This window comes from Plectropomus leopardus, chromosome 7, assembly GCF_008729295.1.
Source record: "Plectropomus leopardus isolate mb chromosome 7, YSFRI_Pleo_2.0, whole genome shotgun sequence".
NCBI lineage: Eukaryota > Metazoa > Chordata > Actinopteri > Perciformes > Serranidae > Plectropomus > Plectropomus leopardus.
In genome coordinates, this window is record NC_056469.1 from 31,682,817 (window position 1) to 31,701,695 (window position 18,879).

At 39.3% G+C, this 18,879-nt stretch overlaps 1 protein-coding gene across 1 annotated transcript in view; it reads right to left on the reverse strand.

Annotated features, from left to right (window-relative positions):
* Window positions 1-18,879, reverse strand: part of LOC121945662 (thrombospondin type-1 domain-containing protein 7A) — a 224,008-nt gene that overhangs the window by 88,445 nt on the left and 116,684 nt on the right. The window contains exons 10-13 of the mRNA XM_042489960.1: window positions 7,217-7,332; window positions 5,365-5,500; window positions 4,979-5,082; window positions 1,172-1,366 (exon numbers count right to left, since the gene is read on the reverse strand). Of these exons, the coding sequence (XP_042345894.1) occupies window positions 1,172-1,366; window positions 4,979-5,082; window positions 5,365-5,500; window positions 7,217-7,332 (551 nt within the window). The remainder of the gene's footprint in view (window positions 1-1,171; window positions 1,367-4,978; window positions 5,083-5,364; window positions 5,501-7,216; window positions 7,333-18,879) is intronic.

The window sequence follows — 18,879 nt, forward strand, 5'->3', positions numbered from 1 at the left end:
GTGGCCCACACAAAAAGCCCGTGTGTTGAGCCGGTGTTTGGTTTGTCTGTTCTGGGCTACTGTACAAACATGACAGACTGTGGAGGAGTCTGCTCTGCTCTGTATGTACCAAAAAGTATCAAAAATGGTTCTTACTTGTAGGTGATTTTTAACTAGTGAGAACATAGTTATAATTATTATGTGCCATTTTTGCCAACAGATGCCCCTAAATCCTGCACACTGGACCTTAAGTAACATTCTGAGTTACATGTACTTTACTTGAGTATTTCTATTTCTCCTACTTCTTCTCCTACTATTCAATGCAAACTTATTGCGTGATCTGCAGTAAATGTGTAGAGGGCTGAAAAGTGTCATTGTGTACATACAGGTGCTAGTGTTTTCCTCCGGTTAAAATGCATGCTTAGGGTGGTTTAGGTAGGAGCAAACACATACTGAGGGGGAAAACTGTCCTCCAAACAGTCTTTGAAATTTTCTCAATGACGTGAAAAACATTTAAGACCCATGTTATCTGAACTGAGGACAATTTAATACTTTTTTCCACCTTTTATCACTAAATACAAGACATTTTGAGACTTTCTAAGGACCTGTGATAACTTTTGCCAAATTTAGATGTAGGATTATGGAAAAACTACTATATAAATTTCCTGATTTAAATCTTAAATTAATTAAACCACTTAGTCAAAAAGAGTCTAAACCCATTACATGACCTCTTAGCTGTTTTATACATAAATGGGTCGAAAGATTTCACATCAGTGGACTATAAAAGCTTTTCACGTTCACTTTCTCACAGTTTAAAGTTGACTTTTTTCCCCCGGTAACCTCTTGTAGAGGTGCCATAATGCATTGCAGCACTCTTGTCATTTTGCTTTTATGACTGTGATGCACAGTGCAACTGTCTGGGGACACCCTGATGGATAACAAAAGGCTGAAGAGTTGTTTCAGATTTGTTGCTTTAATCCCACTGGAGCATTTAGCGTGCGAGAACTATCTGAACAGATTTACGACCTTGTGTTTAACTTTACTGCTCGTCTCTTGGAGCGCTGCCCACCAACATTACCCCCTAAACTGCCTGGTGCCTCACCAACACTTTAACTACAGCGAAAATAAGCTTGTCTGAAAAGTATTTAAAACAACAGCGTGTTGTTTGTGGGTTGGCTCTTTCTGCTCTCACCTATCAATGTCCTCTTTCTGGTGCGGACCCCCACACAGTCAGCTGTGCAGGACGAGAACTTGGACCAGTTGGTCAGCTGGCAGTCATCCTGGCAGGGGAGCTGACAGCGCTGAGTGATGGCGGGCATGGCCTTGGCGAATTTCAGGCACTCGCTGATGTCGGCCTGCGTCCCGTCCAGCTGGCGACAGGACACAGCTGAAAGAATTAGAGGAAGACAGGTCAAAAATGCGTCATTAGAGCATGTAGGAGGCCATAAAGTGTTTTATCTTTTATTGTTTCGACTGACTGATTGGTTGTCATAGCAGGTATTGAAAAGTGTAAGAAAATTATGTATGGTAACAAAAGAGGAAGCTGCAAGCACTGATCATACTGTGTATACAAGTGTGAAGTACTTCTACTTCTACTTTCAAATGTTTATTAAATGCTTCCTAAGTCTCCTACTTTGATACAAATGATATTAAGGGAGAACTGATTATCGGCCTGGTCGATTATTTGGGCCGATATTTGTCATTTCATCATCATGTTTTATTTTAATGATCGCTGATAAAATTAATTCATTAAAAAGTGCAAGGAAAGTGTCAGCATGGGAGGAACTTTTACTGTGTAAAACCTCAGGGAGATTTTTTTAAAATTAATTATTTATTTACATTTTCACTGAACTTTATGAAATTAAAGTTGCTGGGAACTTGCTGTATATGATGTTGAGAGTTTCAGTTTTGATTAAACATTTGCTACAGGCATTTAAACAGTTTTGTGTCGGAGTTTGTTATAGTCCAAATTCTTTTTTTTTATATAAACATTTTTTATTACTTTCAAAATGACGGATTTTCTTTTTTTTTTTTTTTTTGTCAATGCATATCTGTCCCAAATAACGGTTAGACAACAGCACAACTGTATACAAAATAACTAAACCTATTTCCACCTTTTTTTAAATTTTCTTTGTTTTGATGTAAATGAGAAGATGGGAAACAATAGTAAACAAATGTTTGACATGTAACAATCCCCCTCCTCCTCCCACTACTCTCACAGCTTCAACTGAATTAGACACGATCACAAAAGACAAAAAAACATAAATACCTAAAGCACGACAAAGCAAAAACAAACAAATAAAAGCAGCGAGGGTGATGTCTTTCTGGGTCGGTTTAACTTCATGGGAATAGTTCCAGTCAATTTTGAGGAGAGACAAGTGAGCTCACCGGCGCTGAACACTCGGCAGAGAGAAATAAATTGATCCAAAATAAAATGAAATTGTTTGCCTTATTTTATTGTGTTTAATCTTTTCAAGTTGCAAACACTCATTGAATCTCTCATCTAGTGCACATAAGACAGTAGTTCAGTGGACTTCCAGCCCCTGAGAATCAAATGTTTGGAAACTAGGCTGGAGAAGGTTGAGGCATCTTTTTGGATATTATTTTCATCAGCAGCAGCCACATCACTGAAATACTGCTTATGTGTAACTACATCTATAAGGGTCCCAACACATTTTCATGGACAAAATTTTAAAACTTTTCCATGACTTTTCAAGGACCCATTATAAAAAAAAATCACAAAAACTCTTGCCAAACATGCTTTGTCTCTTGAAAATGAAGAAACCTGCGTGATGGAAAACAAAATATCACCAGCAGTCGGTCGGGAGCTTTGCTGCTCACTAACTTTATATTTGAGCATATAATAACCTCCCATAGAATCAAAAATGAGATGTAACATGCTGCTCTGTGAGCTTTATTTGGGCTGATTGGTGGATTTTCTTACCTTTGGACAAAACCAGGTTAGCAGTGCCCTCTACTTCCAGATAATGCTAAGCTACGCTAACAGACGGCTGTCTCACATAAAGAAAGACAAGCACTCATGCTCACATTCACACTTACAGGCAATTTTGGAGTCCCCAGTTAACCTAACCTGCATGTCCTCAGACTGTCAGAGGAAGCTGTAGAACCTGGAGAAAACCCACGCTGCGGGAGAATCCAGCTAACCACTGCAACACTGTGCCTCAAACAATTATTAAAAGGGCATATGAATGCAGATCTGCCTTTCTGCAATAGCGAATGTTTACATAATGTTATTGCTATCCCACTGATTCAGTATTGCACTTACATATATTTGATTGACAGCACTTTACAGTAATTTTCTCAGACAATATGAAGCTCCTCCAGAGCCACAAAACACATCATCCAACTGTTTCCACAGGCTGCACAGTACTCCCTGTTACTACTAAAATGACTTTGATGTGTAAAATCGCCGTATTGCCACTTTAAGTACAGTAAGAGATCCAAATACCTCTTCTCCCACTGGTGAGCAAGGTAACATCAAACAGGCATTTAAAGAGGGCAACTAAAGAGTCGATGAAAAATAGCTCAGAAGTCTATAATTCAGATTACATCTCACGGGGGCTAAACAACAATTATAAGCAGAGCAGACAGAAAAGCATCTCTACCTCAATCGTTTTGAAGCCCACAAGTCAATTTGTGTTGGCTTGCATCACCCGCATCCTTTGTTCTTTCAATAAAGGGTATTACTTGTGTTGCTGCAATATTTCATTTTCCCGTGATGCAGACGTTCTGCAGGGCTGTACCTTCATAGAGAAATCAATCTCTAAGCACATTTTTGCTGAACCCCCCGAGGGCTCTGCTATTGGTTTGGAAAGCCTCCGTCTGGTGGAGTGTTAGGTCAGGACTTATCTTGTGTGTGTGTGTGTGTGTGTGTGTGTGTGTGTGTGTGTGTGTGCATATGTGTGTGTGTGTGAGGGAGGAGCACATGCTCTCAGTTGTTCTGTGTGTTTAATAGTGCTACTACAGAGTTTTTTTTCCCCTCTAAGGAAAACCTCTGTCCAGGTAAACAGCACAATACGCAGTCAGAAATAAACGCAGAGCAGAATGGACAGTGTGTCTTATTCAGTTTGATTCACTGACAAAAGGATTTATGCCATTTAAAAGTGTCAGAGGGGTGAAAACATGTGGAGAAGAGTCTGGACATTAGGTGTCACATGGTATCAAATCAGTGAGAAAGCTGCACAGGATGTGGAACAGTGTGCTGCGTGTGTTTAAAGTGGCACCTTAAAGCATTTTCATGAATAAATTGATTCTTCCATCCATTAATGTAAGCCAGCGAAGACGAAACAGAAATATAAGCACTAATAATGGCCCTCTATAGGAGCTGGAACATAATGAAATTGATCATTCTGCGTGACCCCCTGAAATTGAATTTTTATGAAAGCCTCAAAGGACCACATGGTACATCCATCCTTTGTGCAAAAGGCAAGAGGAAATATGCTTTCAAAGTGGGAGAGCCACGACTGCTTTAAAGCAAGCGTCACTTATGCGTGAAGCCCATAAGAACCGGAGTTTGGAGTTGTATGCTATAGGCGAGGTGCAACGTCTGCTCCTAAATTTCAACAGGAGACATTTGATTAAAATTGCATGACAAGAGCCTGAGGTGAAAAAAAGCCAGCAGTGAAACAACCCAAACTGTCAAACGAGTCTCAAGAGGCACATGATGAGTTGAGAACACATTTCCTTCCCAAACTCAGGAGGATTACAAAAAAATAAATAAATAATGACAAAAAGAAATCTCTTGTTAATGTTTTTAAGTAAGTCTCAGCCTCAGTTTGTGTCGAGTCTCGTAAGTGGGAGGATTTGATTTGTGTTTTAAGTAAATTAGCCTTCCCTTTAAACCCTGGCTCATCCATCTGCTGCCTCGTGGCCGGGCTCCAGATGCACCGAAATGAGTAAAAATTTAATTTAAGGTGATTAGGAACGGTTCAATGAAGATGTGGAGGGATTCTGGAGATGAAGAGATTGGTTTCTGTACCTCTTGTTTGAAGTCCTGGTCCACAGGTCTCCTGCGCACCGGGACGGTCCTGTCTGAGGAACCACGGGACGAGCTGGCACTTCCTCCATTTGTGTGTTTTCCACCTGGAATAAATCAGGACAGTACAGCTATATCAATGCAACTACAGTGTTCACTATTACTCCAACACTGCACCATACAGTCAATATTTCACGGACATCTGTATGTAGGGCTAAACTGTTTGTGAAAAAAATCTAAGAATTTCTTGCAATTTGCAGGACATTAGTTGCTCATTGACTTTTTTTCCAATTTTTTTGAAAGAAATCATTCCCTTTTGGTGAAGTTTCTACGGTTTTAATACTTACGAAAGGTGTCTGAGCATTATCAGACCACTGTGATGCTTTTACCTGAATCCCGGGCAGATTTTGGGGGCCTCACACTCCCTCTCCTCCTCCAGCACCTCTGGACAGTCCTGTGCTCCGTTGGACGGCAGCTGGATGATAAGCCGTTTTCTTGATTGCTTTCTCTTCACGGCGTTACCGGCTGAACAGACACACACAATTATTGAATTAAAATAAGATACGTCTGCTCAGGGAAGTGATGAGAAATGTCAAAATGAGAAGCCAGGCTGCTCTGTTAATAGTCCTTGAAGAATGGACTTGGAGACTACTTTTGCCAGATCTAATTGGACAGCTATCGAAGACAACGCGCACGTCTGATTACTTGCAGTAACAAGCCAACAACGATGATGTAGAAAAATCCCATTAGACCTTGGAATTGACTCAGATTAAATTTATGGTGTTTACATGTGTGGAGATGCCCTCAAGTAGTTCATTAAGAGGAAACGAGCCTCCGGATAGTCCTGAACCCCGCTTTAAACCTTTGCATGTGGGTGGTGTAACATTCCCAGCACAAGGTGAAGATATCAATAGCACCAAATTAAAATGCAAAGCCACTGGTGCAGCACGCTCAGACTGAAGAGATTTATACCCCCGTGTCACATGAAGAGGTCATCAAAATATGGACGGTAATGATTTTCAGATGTAAATCAATTTAATGTATTTGCCACCGCTCAACAGCTTGGGCAACGGCTGCCTGACAAAGGTGACCTCCTTCCAGCATTGTTTTTCTCTCACAGCATGTAAACAACAACTCGACGACACTCGCTGACACTTGTAGCCACGGGCAAGTCGGCTCGCCGGGCGCCCTAAAAGAGGTCGGCCCAAAGGTTGTCTTACATGCCAGTCTGTCAAATTAATTACGTGTAACGAGACGTAAGTGCAAGTGTTTATGTGGCGGTTAATGTGTGCGGCTGTGTGCTGTCAGTCTCACACTGTCAGTTTAAACTGGCTTCTCGGGTCACTACAAAAATATATACTTTTGGGTATTTGCATACAATTCAACAAGTTTTCTTGTCATTTATCATATTAAAGTTTATTACTGCAGCCTGACGCCGTTAGAAATCTGGCTCAAAAACACCATTTTCTTAATTAACTAATGTCAGAGTTCCTACACAGTTTCTATTTTAAAAACAGCTAGATGTTCAATATATAAATAAATGGTTTTAAATCCAGCTGTTGACATGTTATTTTCTGACAATGTATGCAGTTATGCTGCCAAATAATTGTCATAATATTGTAGAAAAGTCTGATGATTTTTAACTGTTAAAAAACACGTTTGTTTTTCTTTTCACTTTCTTGGTTGGAGAAGAGGGTCAGAAATCTAGTTCCCCGCCATCAATTTCTACTCCTCCCAATACAGTTTTATTTATCAGCGGGAAGTAAATCTGTCTATCATCATCTATCTATCAAGAGGAAGTAAACTAACGGCTCAAATTATTTATCCTTTGTGTTAAATGATTAGTATATTGCCTTTGGTCTGTTTTATTAACAGGAAACAGAAATTAGTTGAAAGAAAGAAGAACAATTTAATTTTAAGTGTCTGTGAAGCACAAAATGGCAGCAGCTGTATTCGGTATATTTCAGCTTCACTTAAGCAGCGCGGCGGTTAGTGGTGATGCTTGTCCATCTTTATAAACAGTCTATGATCCACACCTGGAAATCACTTATCTAAATTCCATACTTTTCCATACTGACTGTAATGTAAAATGAACAAAGACAGACTGAAAACTTCATTAAAAATGAAATTACATTGCAATGGGCCGTTTAGTTTTTCAGCAATCTGTAAGAAGCAGCATTAGTTCACATGAGCTGAGACATCTCTCCTTGCAGGAGATTAGGAGGTTTTTTTTCTCCGTACCTGCGTCACAGGTAACAGGGCACGGAGTCCAGTCGCTGAAAGGAGTCATGATGCAGTCTTTCTTGCAGGGCAGCTGACACGGTCGCACAGTGCTGGGGCGAGGGCCGTCTGGACACCTAGGCAACAAAAGCACACAGCAGGACTTTAAGGTAACACCGCTGGGAACTCTTTACACATTCACCAAAACACAACAGCAAACCGTCTGAAAACCTCAGGGGCACAAAAAAACTGAATTATGTCGATACGCAGAAGCAGACTGTTGCTCAGTGGATTTCCGACAAAACAATTACTATGACTCATGACCCACAGGTATGAAAAAAAATACTTGTTTAGGAAAAGTATCAGACGAGAAGAAAAGAGCTCTTTTCAAATCATCAGGTGCTGAACAAAAACACTGTTACACCTCCCCGACCCTTTGGCCTCAAACCTGTCTAAAGACCAGATAAAAGCTGGTTTTGATTTCTGGTCATTTTCACACTGCAGGCTGTTTTCATCTTTGTTTCAGCATCCTTCACAACTTGGTCAGGAAAGGATATCCTGTGATGCTGCTCAGTATGCTCACATTAAATTCTAGTGTTGGTTAAAGGCACTTTACCACTGACAGGAAGCAACACTTTAAGTACAGCGTGTGCAAGATGAACATGTAGCCAGAGAAAATCAACACATTTGTGAAAGCCACTGCACACTGAGACCATAAAAATATATGATCATGGCTCTTTTATTACTGTAATTTTACGATGTTTGTCTGTTCTGTACACATGATATCTATTGCATGTCTGAGGGATCCTTTCTCTGTTGCTCCTCCTCAGGTTTCTTGTATTTATTCCCTGGTTAAACTGGCGTTTTGTGGTTTTTCTGAATCTGAATTGAGGGTCTATGGAAAGAGGATTCTGTATACTGAGAAATTATGAAGCCCCTCAAGGAAAAGTTGTGATAACAGGCTCTATAAATAATATCGACTAGACTTGACTATTGACACAGATAAGAGTAACATGTTTCAGTCATTGCTTACTGACACGTTTTCCTGATATAAGATCATTGAACATATTATGTACAGATTAGGTGCTCACTAGGCGAGTTTTCATTACATTTTTGGGAAAAACTTCAGCATATTTTCAAAATGTCGATAAAACACAATTGCAAGATGACTGTATTATTATTGAGCAAAGCTATGCAACTTCTCTTGCGATGAGAGTTTTTTAAAATTGACATGTTTTCATTAGGGTGTGTTTTATATTTGCAATCTCAATTTTTGCAATTTGAGGGTTAATGGAAACTGCTTAATATTCGGTTTGACCTTTCTGGACAAAGACCTGCTCCCTGTGTAGATATAATTGGCTCATTCTAAGGAAACAAAACCACAACAATTATTATTTTCAGGTGATTGCACACTAAGAAAATCATACTTACTATATTCTATTCCAATATATCGCCCTAAATCCTGCACACTGGACCTTTAACTCTCTCCGCTCTCTCTTGTGGAACTTAGAGCAAAGTGGTTTAAAACTGATGAATATGATTTTAAACGCTTACAGATTGAACTCCTGACAAACCATAATAGAAATAATGAAAAGCGTTGTTAATCTTGTTTTACTGAGAACCTGCAGGTTTGATATCAGCCTTCTGCTTACTGGAGTGCTTATATAAAAATAAATTGCTTTTCCATCTGTTCTATATATACTTTGTATTTAGATCTTGCAGATTTCTGTGCTCTTTTTATTTTTGCCTTCACGCTGCATTCTCTGCCAGGTTTCCCTTCATAAAGAGCCTCCTGATCTCTGCAGTCGTTAAAAATAGGTTCATATATATATATATATATATATATATATATATTTACATGGTAAAATCCTGGTTAGCACTATACACGGAGATTGTTTTGCAGTTTCAGGTTCATGGGTTGGATCTTAGCAGCCTCACGTCCCATTGAAGTGTCCTCGAGGCTACACACCTGTTTATTCACTTCTTTACAGGCGTGAACATCAGCTGAGGCTGAAAATGTAAAAGTGTCCTCCCCCTGCTGCATCCAGCTGCTGCTTTTTTTTTTCTTTTTTTTTCTGGGGACCATTCACTTGTATGAAGACACCAGAGGATTTGTTCCGCTCGAGAGGGATTTAGCTCTGTCTATTGGTATTAAAAATAAATCTCTCCTTGTGTCGCTGTTACATTATTACATTTTCCCTGTGAGGCTCCCTATCGCTTCCCTGATAACACCATGCTAACGAGTATGGAACGCCCAGAGGAGAGCGCTCATTCTTAGCAACATTAAACCTGACCCAGATGATCCGTGTGTCAGCCATAGGATGAGGAAACAGAGCGGCAACACCCCCGCTGCGAGACCGAGGACGCAGCGTTGCAGTGATCAGATTTCAAGATGTCTTCCAGCAGGTCTATCTCGACCTATTTATCTCTGCCCGATGGTATGCACTGGGGACCTTAGGTGCTTAAATGACTTAAGATTAACCATAACCCTTGTTCGAAAAACCCCGGCTTGACCCCGTATTCTGTGCCATCAAAAGGATTATCACTCACTGATAGCAGAATCCAGTTAAAACAAGGGCTTTCTGTCCTGAGGCCGCTCTGCTAGTCTGCTGGTTTCACCCCCGAGGAGCTCTCGTGTGTCTCTTCGACAGAGAGAAGTACATTTTGAAGTGCTCATGTAGACTTGCTTAACATTTCCTGTGTACATTGTTCCGTTGGGGGAATACGACCACCTCTCCTCTATATCTTTCAAGCAGCGGGAGCCAGATGGCATACATCAGTCGTAAACTGGATGTGATTACGAAGGTTTTCATCAGGTTTTATTGCCCTAGATTGTGTCTAGAATAATTACATTCTGTATTCAAGCAACACCCAGATGGTTGGTGCGCCAAACCTCTCCAGTGATATTTATTAAAGCTTTAAAACATGGTTTATATCTCGAGCAGTCGCTATTTTAAATGTCAGGTGAATCCAGACTGTCGGCACATATATGAAAGTTATTGGCGACGGGTTGATATTTCATAGTTTGTGTGAAGCGTCAGTATTTCACTGAAAGTTACACCAGAGCTCCACAAAAATGTCAAAGTTCAGTAATTGAAAGTCACACAGTACAATGCAAATACTGTAGAAAGCTCATACTTTATCACATTATTTCCTACTGCCGCACTCGATGACATTATGATGCTGCACCACAGGTTAGCCAAAGACGCTAAGACAGATCTGCAAGTTAGTTCAACTATCACGGCATTTAGTGCTCACTCATTTTTGGCAAGGTTCAATGCTTTATTTGATTTTAATTGAACTTTAAGCAATAATTAGACAATTTTCAACCAGCATTGTATCAAAATGCACAAACTGGAATTGCAAACATAAAATACACCTAACAGAAATGCGCCAATCTCGAAAAAACTCAAATTTATTGCAGAAAAGTTTTTACGCTCGCATGAGGTGGTATTTCAGGTGATTAGAAAAAGCCATACTGTGCAAAACTGCAATGGAAACACGTTTTTGGCTTTTGTAGGTCACGTGATGTACAACAAAGAGTCACTCTGCAACCATGGCCACTTTTTAAATAGCTATGGCTATGCGCTCGCTTGGGCATGATACAGCAGGCGCCTTGTAAAATGAAACTGCACATAAAACTAGACAAGACAAAATGTGACAACACATTAGCAGGTCGTAGGCTAACAGTCCACTACATGCCAAACAGAATTGTAAAAATGGTGATTTGTTCAGTGAAACTGCTTTGTTTCATGTTTTTAACAGCTTGAATCACCAGACTGTTTATTCTGGAGAGGAAGAGACCTCTGCGGGTAATTCGGCTCTCGGTAAAAACCTCTTGAACAATGAACACTGAAGGATTTCTAATGAGGAGAAGTTTCAGCTGTTTACAATCTGCAATCCTCACTGCTAGATGCCACTAAATCCCTCTAAATCTTACACACTGGACCTTTAAATAACTCTCCAAATCAGACTGTTGATCGATTATGAGGATAGAGAGAAATTTCCAACTCTTATTGGCTTTTAAATGGATCAAAACCATCTGCATTTAGATGCAAATGGGATACCCTGAACAAATATCTTAATGTTGCAGCTGAAGGAGCTAGAACATTAAAATTTCATATCAAACAAACGCAGTGCAGAATATCTTGAGTTTGTTATAAAGTGATTCTTAAAATCTCTCCTTCTAAAGTGTCTCCTCTTTGTTTGTTTGTTGTTGTTTTATGTATTTAAATGAGGCATGACTTGTATATGTTTCTAAAAGGACTACAGATGTTTCTTTTCCTTATTGATTCTTGATTCCTTGAAAAATCCGCCTGAGGCACACAAACATCTCTGCGCATCATGAGAGATCAGAGCACTGAGGCAGCGGTGCTATTAGATGATGTGACTCCAAGAGCTCTTTGACAAAGAGGGGATTAAACCTTTGACCTTGTTAAACTCCCCCCTGCCACTCAAAATAGTAAATGTCTGAGCATGAGCTGCAATTTTCCACTCGTGTTAGATCTTGAAAGCACACGGGCAATAAAACAATGTTCTTATTAAGATAAAGCCTCACAGTTAAAAAAAGATACAGCTTGACTTTTGCTTTTGATCCCCACAGAACAAGCTCTGAATACCAAACTAAACCTCAGAGGACTAAAAGACTAATTTCCAGAGTGCCTGCCTTTTCACCTTTACAGTGTTGCCTCTTGCAGACACACAAACAAAAGAAAAGGCCTCTACAAGAAAAACAGCAGCATTAATTATTGGTTCATTTGGCTAAAACAACTTGTGAGTGCTGAGACTTCTTGTGGTCAACTCAATCAACTGATTCATCCGTCAGCAGCAAAAGAGGCATGACGCTTTGTGCCAAAAATTACTTCTTAGGGGGGAGGTCGGGATAGAAGATTGAGTGTACAAAGACACAAAATACCGCTGATCTTATTATGTCCGCTTCTTTTAATCATAACCACAATCTTTTCTTAACCTTAATCAAGCATGTTATGTGTCTAAATCAGAACAGACAGATTTTTCTAATGGTCATTTTGAAACACTGACTAACAATATCCCGTTAATGACGTCAGATCAGAAAAATCTCACAAAGGTCATTTTTACCAATGACACATTTGTGCTTTTTTCCTTTTTTGTATGTCTATCTTGTATAGATGTAAAATTGCGAAAAAAAAAAAAAAACCCAACCCAAAACAAAACAAACAAACAAAAAAGACACATTTTATTTCATTTTGAGAATTTGGTGATTTTGGCCCAACTTTTATTGGAGCTGCACTCGATGACTACATATGTGGTGGCTCCAAATCTGCATGAGAACCAGACGAATTTGCAAACACATGTTTGAATGAAATTAAGACGTTATTTGCTGTTGCAGATGCACCTGGTCCCTCTGCCCATCGGAGAGGTTCCCAGCAGTGGAGATCTAATGCACCAATCACAACTGTTTATCGAATACAGGGCGTGACTCAAACAGTTTGGGCCTTTCTTTTCGCCACCGTCACGCTCCCTGTCGCTAAACCACACACGAACAGTACACACTGAGACACTATGCCACTCTCATCACTTAACGATAGCCTGCCAAAACTTTCTGTTAGTCCAAACCATCCAAAACATGTGTGTACACCAAAAACCAAACCACAGTCTGCCTCTTTTAGGACCAATGTTCAGGTGTTGGGTCTGGACTGTCCAGGGGAGATTACACACAAAAAGTCCAAAAGTGTGGACCAAATGAGGTAAGAGGAAAAGGGTTTTTATTCACATTTGGGATTTGGTGTGGTGATTTTAGGGTAACTCCAAATGGCATGTGGGAGAGAATTTGTATAAAGTCTCATTGGTTTTTTTACCCAATTAAATCACAGCAATAATTAATGACTTGTCTTGTCCCAGGCTTCTAACTCAAAGTTGGTTTCCAGAAACCCAGGGGTCATTTTCTATTCCTAACAGACCTTTGAGAAACACCTAAGATCAGTTATTAAGTCCTGTTTTCTTTTTTCCAATTAGGAAACATTGCCTAAAATGTGTCCCTTGTTATCCCTTGATAGCAGCTGAAATAAATCAGCCACAGTGAGCGTTTTGCCTCCTCACATCTCGCTGTAATGCTCCAGATTCTTTAAGCCAAGGAGCCGTAGCGAATCTACAATTAGGTCAAAATTGAATTTCCAATTTTACAACAATGCTGGCTTTGTTACACTGGCTTTGTGTTATCTTTGGGATTGAATTTAAAATCTTTCTAATTATTTCATAATTTACACAACTTGGCTCCACCAAATACCAGTGAGTGTTTGATTCCCTACAGGTGCCTTGTAAGACTTGGGATGACTGAGCTTTGCTTTTCTGAGGGTCAGCATGTTCATCCAATCATCACTAGACCAATTTATTCGCAAAGGGTATTTGATTGATGTCGTCTCGCTCATCTTTGATTTAATTCAATGCTTTTTTTTTTTTTTTACTACAAAGCCATTTGCAACCCAGTTTTATTAAACTGTTATGCAAGTAAAATTTTACATGCGCAACAAAGTGATGTCAATAAAACACACAGCTGGGATATTAATGAGTGAGCTTGTTACTGTAATTTAGTGATCATTTAGGAGGAAAAGGATTTTTTTTTTCTCGCTGGTGTTCTCAGTTATGTTTGAATCCTGATCCAAGTCTCTTTTTATTTAGAGGGAAACACCACCTAAATAAAGAATTCCAATTATACTATTTCCAAGGCCTACAGTAAAACAATCAATATTTATGAACATGAGCTATAGCAAGAAACTAGAGAGGTACACAACATCACAAATTGGAATTTTAGCACTCTAGCTTTTGGATTTGGGAGATAGCTTTTTATGTTTACTAATATTTTTGGTAAATTGGATTTAGGTCTTAAGACCACAGGAAATGTATGCATGGATTTTGAAAATGGACTTTAAGATCATAGTTTGGGTTAGGCTGTGCCTGATGTCCCTCTCACTCTCTCTGTCTCTCTCTGTCTTTGCCAGTTTCCTTTCATTTTGAGACTTTAAATAAACCATAGGTGGAAATGTAAAGTGTGGCTGTTCGTCTCTGTTTGTGTTTGCGTGTTTACAGACTGGAGTGAGCTGCCTGCTGGGATTGGCCCAAAGCCCAGGAGAGCCTAAATCAGATCAGTTGGTGCGTAAAAAAAAAAAAGATTTAGTAGATGGTAACTTTCCATATGTCATAATAGTTTTTGTATTTTGCATTCATTTTTAGTTAATGTTTATTTTTTTCTTTTTAATTAAGTTTAGTTGCAGTCAGTTTCCAGAGTGGATTTTCTTGTTTCAGTTTAGTTTTCATTATTATTTTTGTATTATTTACAACTGTTTAGTTTTAGTTTTGTTTTATTACTGTTGTTATTTAATTCATTTCAGTCTTTTTTAATTACAATAAAATGAGTATTTGTCAGGAGCAAGATTTAAGAAGATCAGTACAATAGTATGTGAAGGCAGTTAATTCAAAGTCCTGTAACCACCCCAGTCTCCATTATCATATGCAACATCGCCTCCTCATACTTGCTGTGTGGACATTTTTTGACAGTTCCTGTCTATTGCCGTGTATCTTATGTTTTTATTTGCATTCTTGTATTTTATCTGTTTTTTTAAATCCTTTTTACTATGTAAAGCGTCATTAAGTTCCCCGAGAAGTGCCTATAATTAAAATGTATTATTATTATTATATATTTATTTTATCATGTATTTATGTTTGTTTTGTAAGGTCACAATATTGTTTTGGTTAGCTTTTTTTCTAATATAATATATTTTTTATACTAGTTTACTTAAACATTTTAAACACCTAGTTTTAGTTTAGTCTAGTTTTACTTCATAATTGCATCAAATAAATTATATATTATTATTGTAACTAATAATTAAGTTCCAATAACCTTATATATCTGACTCCTAAATTAGGATAACTCACTTCTTTTGAGGTAAAAATCTTTCTTATTGCTGCTCTCACTCTTGACTTTGTTTCCCATAATCCTCTCCGTATCCAACCTGTGCAAAGTGCTTTACATTTAGGGCAGGGAGTTAACTCATAGCAGGGAGAACCACCCCGCTGTTCCCCTTTTACTCTAATTATATTGTAGTCCCACTAATGATGGGTATTATCCAAATTTAGATGATTAAAATTCAATTACATTCCAGTTTTCTGAGAAAAAGAAACGGGCCATGTTTGTTGGCGGAACACAATACGAGCCTGAATACCAACAGCACAATGCTTGGCTGGAAGAGTGTGTCCGTGGGGGTGTGAGAGCTGTGATATTGTCATTTATGCATTTTTTATAATGTATACATTTCATGGTTGCATTGTTTTTTTCTCCTTTATCCCTCCTGTAGTCGTTTTGTCTCTAATATCGTCTTTGCTGGGCAGATTTTGTTGTTTATTAGAGGGGAAAAAAAATGTTTATTTACAAGACGCTTGGGGTATCTTCTCCTAAATGCACAAATTTTCTGTGGTAAGATTTGCTCTTTCGACAGTTCACTAGTGTGTTTTATCACCGTGGAAATGCACCACAGTGAAAATGAATGAAGCCATCCAGTAATGGCATCTGCTTTAAACTGACTCGCTGGTTCCAGTCAGTGTCACAATCTCATAATGATCTTTAAATGTCATGATTTGTGGCGAGGCGAGGACATACACAACACGGCACTGGGAGCCTGTCCCAGAGCACAACATTAAGACGAGCAGCCAGGCTAATGCTTGTGTTTTGCTCGCTGCTATTAGCGCGTTGAGTAATCTGTTCAGCGAGAGGCTGTTTTTCGAAAAATGAGCAGATGGTTGAGCAGGATGAAGAGAGGAGAGTCAAAGCAAAGAACTGTCAGTAGTTTTAAGAGAGTGTACACACAAAAAAAAACAAGGTCTGGTGGGAAAAGATAAGGCCTAATTAATTTCATTATCAAAATTACGGACAAAACAAGAACATCATTTGTTTAATTTAGCATAAAACAGATGCAGTTCTTCAAGGGCCCTTTCAGTGGTGTCTTTGGCCTCCTTCTCGAGGGCTTTATGCTATCAGTCACAGTCAAAAACGGGGAGTAAACACGGCCTCCATTAGAAAACGCGGCGGGGAGATGATTGACTGAGCTTAATACAGCTACTGTCGAACATCATAACCATGAATCATTCCTTTTTTCACAAATTCCACAGCATCAATGTGATTATAGAAACACACATTTGGTAGCATTCAGCACACAGACTGTCAGAATCAATAAGCAGACGTTGTTGTTTTTTTTCCTCACACCACAACAGCTTTGCTCGATAGGATGATAGCAGCCCGAGCCTGAGGCACTGACATATTTGTCTCTGTGGTGTCTCCCGCTGCTATTGGGCTCTGACAGTTAGTGTTTATATGTGTGTGTGTTAGCATGTGTGTGTGTGTGTGACATGCACTCTGAGAGGTTCACTGCCTGAGGCTGCGGGAGGAAGACAGCTCAGATCCGTCCATGAATGAGACAGGGCACATCTGCATATGCAGGGGTGCAGGCGGCCATGTTTGTTTGTTCTGCCTGGATCCCATGGGTGCACTGATCAAGAATACCTGCCAGTTGGATTGTGCCAGATGAAGACACGCAGCGCAGGAGAAAACAAAAAACAAAAAAAACAGCCATATCAAGTCACTCCTGAGTGCAGGCTCGGAAACGCTGCCTCTGAGCAACAGATGGTCGGGAAACCAGAGCTGCTGGATCTTTGTGTTTTTGCTTTGGTCAAGATGTGCGTTCGGTTTTGACGCTGGCTGTCATGAGACCATTTCGACTGTTTCATGAATATTTTACCTGACCTCGACTACAGTGGTACAGCTTTGACAAGTCATTAAAATGTCATTAAGTGTTGTTACCAGGGGTGTTTCTTAGATTTCAGGACATTGGGGGACCTTTGTAGGGGGGGTCGGGGCAGGGGGAAACCTCCTTTTTTGATAAACAAAATTCATGGTGCTTTTTTATGCACTCTGGCACATTTTTCTTTTTCTAACTATAATTATGAATTATGATATTATTAAAAATGCATCAACTATAGTCGGAAAAATAGTATTTATTTTTATTTAAAAGTGGCAAAATCTAAAAAAGTACATCTAGTCAAGCACAAATATGGGCAGATTATTAGATACAGGTTTTTTTTAAATCATTATTTGGGACTGTTTGTTATTTATGAGAGGGGAGGGACTGGTGCAAATGATTCTTTAAGTACTGGGGAGGGGCTTATGTTTTTGTATTCTGGATTAAGGAAGGGGAACACAATTTGAAATGGTTTTGTGTTTATTTTATTGCAGATTTTTAAAGAAAGGATGCAGGCCTGCCAAAATAAAAAGTGCAAAATAATAATTGAATCATTTATCACAGCCAGAAACTGCAAAAACATAACAAGTTATCATTGGATGTTCACATTTCCCATGAGCCTTGAACACTGCAATATGATTGTATAATTGTGTCATGAATAGTTCTGCAGACCTCCATAACAGTGGTACAGTTTGGACTTAGATTAGGACGTCATTATTAACATTTGTTATGACTCCGTGAACTCCATGTGTGTGTGCCTACCACACTTCTCCAAAGACCTTAACCTCTGGCAATATGCCTCTGGCAGCAGCTTATAAGCTTTTAGCACTGCACTCTTGACCGACACGTAAACCTGCTTTCAGACACACTGAGCGCTGAGCACACCCTTACCTGCCAAAACACAGTGCAACAGTAAAACTTGACACACACTCACAATTTAAGCCTGTATGACCCGATTTTTGAGTCCCATGACAAAGTTTTAAGTAATGATGGAATTTCAGCTTTATCAGGCGGCTATGACCGTGCAGCGTGCAGGGAGAGAGAGACAGAGAGAGAGACACAGAGAGACAGAGAGAGAGACACAGAGAGACAGAGAGAGAGAGAGGGAATCCAAATTTAAACTGGCCTGTTTTTTACAACAATTCCTTTGAGCTCTAAATTATTCTGAATCATACCTCAGCTATCAAACAAACCTGTACCTCTCCCAAAACTTTTAAACGGACCTTTATCAACAACTATGAAAAGTCAGAATGGTCTGGCGAGCTGTTTGATTGTCTATTTTTACATGTGCAGTGCGAGCTCTCAGGTCATGGCTTGACCATCTGATCATACAGTGTGAGCACATGAATGGCAAGGTTTGGCTTTATCATTTACTCATACAGTGGGAGTTAGAATTAAACTAATTTTTGTATTATATTTTATGTTTTCATCTGCTGGTGGGCCATCATGATAAGAGTATGCATAAAATGATATTAATTCCACCTAAGAAGAGACTTTATGATCACTAAAATTAGGTGGGGAAAAAAGTGGCTGTATCAATATCAGTATCAGTTATCTGCCAAATGAGTTATATATGGACATATAAGATCTCAGCAAAAAATCCAGTATCAAACATCCCTGATCTTTACCAATGTGGTCTTTCTCTTTACATTTTCTTGTTGATTGCAATGAGAAAGGAACAGCGATGTTTGGATGAACCACTCGTCCTCCTCGCACTCCTCGTTACTTTGCAGCTCTAGAACAATGTCACCTGACACTTTGGGGCACTTGCTGAAACAACTGATGCTGCCGTTCTTCTTGTGCGGACAGTTTTATTAAACTGGATACCCATAAGATTTATCTTTCAGCCCTCTTTATACTGTAAATGTCCACCATATCCTTGTTGTTAGTGTCAGTTTGTGACTGCTGCTCGTCTTC